This window comes from Coregonus clupeaformis, chromosome 38 (genome assembly GCF_020615455.1).
Source record: "Coregonus clupeaformis isolate EN_2021a chromosome 38, ASM2061545v1, whole genome shotgun sequence".
Lineage (NCBI taxonomy): Eukaryota > Metazoa > Chordata > Actinopteri > Salmoniformes > Salmonidae > Coregonus > Coregonus clupeaformis.
Window position 1 is genome coordinate 3658213 of NC_059229.1, and position 6216 is coordinate 3664428.

At 49.2% G+C, this 6216-nt stretch overlaps 2 protein-coding genes and 1 pseudogene across 2 annotated transcripts in view; all 3 read left to right on the forward strand.

The window, feature by feature from the left end:
• Positions 1 to 968: 968 nt before the first annotated feature.
• LOC121554102 (histone H2A) lies at positions 969 to 1903 on the forward strand. Its single transcript, XM_041867553.2, is given in 3 exon segments — positions 969 to 1401; positions 1403 to 1530; positions 1533 to 1903. Coding segments are annotated over 3 exon segments (384 nt in total). The 5' UTR covers positions 969 to 1294; the 3' UTR covers positions 1682 to 1903.
• A 270-nt stretch (positions 1904 to 2173) lies between these two features.
• On the forward strand, positions 2174 to 5481 carry LOC123482788 (annotated as a pseudogene).
• Positions 5482 to 6090: 609 nt separating this feature from the next.
• LOC121554105 (histone H2B-like) overlaps positions 6091 to 6216 on the forward strand; it is a 463-nt gene continuing 337 nt past the window's right edge. Inside the window, exon 1 of the mRNA XM_041867555.2 lies at positions 6091 to 6216. This exon is cut by the window's right edge and continues 337 nt beyond it. Coding sequence (XP_041723489.2) covers positions 6126 to 6216 — 91 coding nt within the window. The 5' untranslated portion in view covers positions 6091 to 6125.

The following is a 6216-nucleotide window of genomic DNA, read 5'->3' on the forward strand; positions in this document are numbered from 1 at the left end:
CGGCGTACGAGGCGGCGGGGGCAACAACCGCCTCAGGGTATTAGAGCGCACTCCACTCGTGGAGTTGCAGCTCTACTGCCCTCTTCAGAGGAACAGAGGTAGAGGATATTTGTAGAGCGGCGTCATGGTCGACACCGTCTCCTTTTATCCGTTTCTATCTGTTGGATATGTCTTCTAACTCTTTGGCTCAGTCTGTACTCAGCGTGGCTGAAGTGAGATCATGAGATAGAGGAGAGAGAAGCAGGACGATAGACAGGTCTCTATCAGGTCCGCTTTGGATGAAGAGCATATTCTGTGGCATGTCTCCTGGCTGACAGTGTCAGCATGTAGAAACATGTATTGAGTGTTATCACAGAATATTGAGGCACGGCTATCTGATAGTTCAGATTAGCAGGGCGTCTATTCTATTGATCTGCCCAATAGCCATTGACATTGTCATTGAGCTAGATGGGGCGGGTCTATAACCGATGACGCGGTATATTGTGATGCCCTGATGGGTTTTTTAGTCGCATTACTGCGGGAATTGGTTGCAGCCATTGCTGGGCTTGACCTTTTTCATTTTTTAATGGGAAATGTTAGGCTCGGCAGGGAGTACATTTTGGAGCGTTTCGCTCCGCCTTAAACCACTAGGAGCATAGCTCCCCTATGGGGCGGAGCTCCACGATATAGAACGATTAGTTACCGGAGTGTAACTCCAGTTCTATGAGTGGAGCGGAGCCCCATAGGACTTAAGGCCCTACCGACCCTCTCTAGTCTCGCTGAAGATAATATCTCGGGAGGCAGATTGAGGGAACGGGGTTCCTTATATAGGGACACCTGTACTCCTATTGGCTGTAGGTGTGTGCATAATTTTGCTTCAGGCTGTTCTGCCCTAGGGCAGAGGGTAAACCACTAGGAGCATAGCTCCCCTATGGGGCTCCGCTCCACTCATAGAACTGGAGTTACACTCCGGTAACTAATCGATTTCAAACTCAAGAGTGCACCCTCACCAGCTGTTTGTTTCCCATTTGGAGAGAAATAATGTGTGGATGTCATTTCGGACATTTTGGCGCTCACGCGAAATGACACAAAGTAACAAAGTCGGAGGGAAACAAAGTAGCCTCTCACTCGCTGCCTGTGGGTGGGAACCGGCTTAGGGCTGTCTGTCTGTCCATCTGTCTGTCCCTCGCTCCAATTGGATAAGGCCACACCGGCCCGGTGGCCAATCGTTGCCTCTTGTGGCGAGGTATATGTACGGCTCTCGAAGTGGCGAGCGGCTCATTCAGACTTTCTGTGACTTTCTCAAGCTACCAATATGAGCGGAAGAGGCAAAACCGGAGGCAAGGCCAGGGCGAAGGCAAAGACCCGTTCATCCCGTGCTGGCCTCCAGTTCCCCGTGGGCCGTGTGCACAGGCTGCTGCGCAAAGGCAACTACGCCCGAGCGTGTGGGCGCTGGCGCACCAGTCTACCTGGCCGCCGTACTCGAGTACCTGACTGCTGAGATCCTGGAGTTGGCCGGCAACGCTGCCCGTGACAACAAGAAGACTCGTATCATCCCCGTCACCTGCAACTGGCCGTCCGTAACGACGAGGAGCTGAACAAACTGCTCGGCGGTGTGACCATCGCTCAGGGTGGTGTGCTGCCCAACATCCAGGCAGTCCTACTCCCCAAGAAGACCGAGAAGGCAGTCAAAGCCAAGTAAATTCGCTACTGCGACTTCAACTTGACTACTCAACCCCCAAAGGCTCTTTTAAGAGCCAACCACCTAGCTCTCCAAAAGCGCAAAGTACCTTTCTATGACCGCAATACATTGAGTGGGTGTATACACAACTATTTCGACATTCTGTGCCCACATGAGGCCTTGCATGAACAACAACACCTACTTGGCCTCATTTGCCATAGCAGGCTAGCATTAGATGATACGTGCCTATAAGATGTCACTCTTGACTTTAGGCGACTATTATTGCGTGCAGAAAGGGCCCGGGCGGCGTCCTATTGCGCGCAGCGACCGGGAGTTTGAGTTTTGGAGAGGCCGGGCCTCCCGTCCAATGGCCAACGGAGGAAAGGAAAGGCCTGCGAAACGGGCCAATCGGGGTGGTGGGGAGATGGTGTCCAATCAGCAGGCGCCACTGCCGGCTTTATAAACTTCACATAGGCATTTCGAGGCTATACTCCCGACTGTCAGAGCAGCGCCATGGCCAGAACCAAGCAAACCGCTCGCAAATCCACCGGTGGCAAAGCCCCCAGGAAGCAGCTCGCCACTAAGGCTGCTCGCAAGAGTGCCCCGCCACCGGGCGGTGGAAGAAGCCTCACCGTTACAGGCCCGGCACCGTGGCTCTGAGAGATCCGTCGTTACCAGAAGTCCACTGAGCTACTCATCCGCAAGCTGCCCTTCCAGCGCCTGGTGCGAGAAATCGCCCAGGACTTCAAGACCGACCTGCGCTTCCAGAGCTCCGCCGTGATAGCCCTACAGGAGGCTAGCGGAGGCTTACCTGGTCGGCCTGTTCGAGGACACCAACCTGTGCGCCATCCACGCCAAGCGGGTGACCATCATGCCCAAGGACATCCAGCTGGCCCGCCGTATTCGCGGAGAGCGCGCATAAATGAGGATGACCTGAACTCGAATATCCCCCAAAGGCTCTTTAAGAGCCACCTCCATATTTCCATCAAAAAGGCACAATTGTTCCATGTATACACGCACCTCTACATTAGCCACCATGTATGTTGTTCACTAACACGTCTAAAAGCTACGTATTGCACCTTTTAGTTGCCTGAAGTCTAGCTTCAATGTTTGTGTGTGTATATACACAACCATCTGGCATCATCCACTTCCTTTGAACTATATAGTAACACAGTAAAATGCTTTACAAAGGAGGGGAAAAAGAAACGAGTGATAATATAGGCCGAATAGTAACAAGAATTGTGTTCAGATGAATAATTGACACTATTAGTTGTGTGTAATAATAGCCTTGCATGCAGTCCAGAAAAAACATTGCATGCCAACTTACTTTGAAAGTCCCATGTTGCAGTGCTGCTGAGAGACTCATGCAGAGGCCCAAACTTTACAGTGGAGCACGGAGGCCATCTTGTGGTTAAATGTGGGTACTGCACCTCATGGTGATTCCCTTTCAGCATTTGCTCTTTAGGCCAGCTTTCCCAAACGCGGTCCTGGGGTCCACAAAGGGTGCGCGTTTTGCCCTAGCACTCCACAACTGATTCTAATACTCCCAACTTGATGATGATGAGTTGATTATTTGAATCAGCTGTGTAGTGCTAGGGCAAAACTCCCAAAACGTGGCCCGAGTTTGGGAAACCCTGCTTTAGGCTAATACTAGCCTATTAGGATGACTTGGTTGGATCGCTTTAATGGCAACTGCTGAACTCTGGTTTCACTAATTACTTGTCCCAGGTCACCATTATGAATCCAATAGCAAAACAAATGTTTCAAAATTGCTCAATAGTGAAAAAGGCCAGGAAACGATGGGTTCTCAGCAATATTTCACCAACAACCAATCACTATTCACGCATAGACATTAGGATCATCAACAAATATTCCTAAGTCATACTACAAAAAGGGTTGTAACGAAATGGATTTGTCTGTTCAATGCAAGTTCAACGTCAAAGAAAAAGTGCATCACCACAACAAACGTGTCTTTAGATACACTGTAAAAAAATGACTTTGTGGAATGTACTCAGCCTATTACAGTCAACAAAAGCACACGTCATATTGTTGAGTAGATCTTTTGCTTGTTTTTATGAGTAGATAAGCTTGAGTAAGTTGAGTTGATGTGGTCCAATACATTGAGTAAAGATGATAGAGACGTAAAAAGGATTATATTACGTTGATTCGACTCAAATAGACATTGTGTTATTTTACCTGAATGATTCATCCTATTATGTATTTAGACCAACTTACTTTGGATTTCACTCAATCACATCCCTTAAGAGAAAAGGTATCCGGACACCGGGAATCCATTCATTTAAACATCAACGGTTTGCAAAACATCTGTTATCATGAGTTGACAAATTACGGAATTGCAATCAACACTGCAGGTAAATCCTGATTGCTGCAGGTAGGCAACACCGTAGAAATAGGAACTACAACACTAACAACAAGTGACATTTACTCCTGATGTACTGACTGACCTGTTGCAACCTCTACAACCACTGTGCTTATTATTTGACCCTGCTGGCATCTATGAACGCTTGGAGAAAAATGTGTGAAACCACTGCCTATATGAGGAGCTGTCGTTGTTTGTTTTATTACCACATACGTATGGAAATTGCACCGGTTGAGAGATGATGGCTCTCTTGTGCCTACGGTGAAGAGTACTTCTGATCCAGCAGGTGGTGCTAAGATCCCTCCCTATATGACTTGAATGATGAGTTGATTTATTCCTTATAGCTCCTAATGATTTTAAGGCCAGTGTTGGCAAACATTACTTGTGCTCCAACAGGTGGCCATGACATCCCTCCCTATATGACTTGACTGACCAGTTAGTTGATGGACTCCTTATAGCTCCTAATGATTTTAAGGCCAGTGTTGGCAAACATGACTTCTGCTCCAGCAGGTGGCCATGAAATCCCCCCCTATATGACTTGACTGACCAGGTAGTTGATGGACTCCTTATAGCTCTTAATGATCTCAAGTGTCTGTGTTTTTATGTGGTTAGGAGTTTTGCTCACTGCGTGTCCCCCTTCCATTTCAGTGTTTCCAAACTCCAGCGGTAGAGTAGCCTACCCCCAACAGGACCCATTTTTCTTGTAGGCCTGGACAGCCACAGCTGATTGAACAACCTGTCACCTAAATTACCAAGTCCTCAATGAGTAGAATCAGGTGCAACAACAACAACAACAACAACAACAACAATATGAGGAGAGGGACACAGTGTACTAGCTGATCTCCCAGTTGTCACAGTTTGGCCTTGTGTTCCACATAGCCTATATCAGTATTTAAGTATGTTTCCCGCGCACGTTAGTTGCTTTCACGTCATCTTTGAAATCGCTCCTCCCTAGTCCCCTAGAACGAGCGCCCTCCCCTTTGCAACGCCTCCGAACATATAACAGAGGCGCGCTTTCTGTGCCGCCGGCCTCAATCAGGTCGACCAAACGCAGATAATAGCGCACCGCGCACCGGCGCTGAAGTCATTCATTCACTTGAACTCAACTAGCGAACACACCATGTCCGGAAGAGGCAAAGGCGGCAAGGGACTCGGAAAAGGAGGCGCCAAAGCGTCACCGCAAAGTTCTCCGCGATAACATCCAGGGAATCACCAAACCCGCTATCCGCCGTCTGGCTGCGCCGCGGCGGCGTGAAGCGTATTTCCGGTCTGATCTACGAGGAGACCCGCGGTGTCCTGAAGGTGTTCCTGGAGAACGTGATCCGTGACGCAGTCACCTACACCGAACACGCCAAGAGGAAGACCGTTACAGCCATGGACGTGGTCTACGCTCTGAAACGTCAGGGACGCACCCTGTACGGTTTCGGCGGTTAAACCCACTCTCTTCGGAACCTCAACACCCCGACTCTTTTAAGAGCCACCCACATCCGCTTAAAATGGGCCCATTCCATGTAGTGTTATATATAACAACAAATGTTTAGTATGCAATTTAGTAAGAAAGTATGAGCCACTTCGAGTGGACAGGGAGTATTAATTAGAGGATTCTAATGTCCCGTCCACTTTTAGCGCACAGAGGGAGGCCTATATCTGACAGTGGCAAAGTGTAAGAACGTTATTATTTTGGGTCAAGCAATAGTGGAATTTGGACAACATAAAGCCACCACGAGTCGGTAGACGTGGCTCGAAAAGAGGGGGACAGCGCGCACACACACACACACAGTCCAAAATGGGAGCCCTATGTCTGACGGTGCCAAAGTGGGCAATTTTATCACCAGCATTATTTGGCACAACAATCGTGCCATTTGGACACCTATTAAAGCCCCCCTTTTGAAACACACAATTCCCCATCGGTCACAGAGCATAGACTATAGAGAGGAGGGAGGGAGGGAGGGAGGGAGGGAGGGAGGGAGGGAGGGAGGAGCAAGCAGGGAGTGTCTACGGCCGCTGACTTGCTTAGCCCTCTTCATAAGACGGGGAAGCGCCTTCACCCCCTCATTCGTTTCTGAGAAGCAACGAGACATCATCATGCCCGAGCCAGCAAAGTCAGCGCCCAAGAAGGGCTCCAAGAAAGCCGTCACCAAGACCGCAGGGAAAGGCGGCAAGAAGCGCAGAAAGT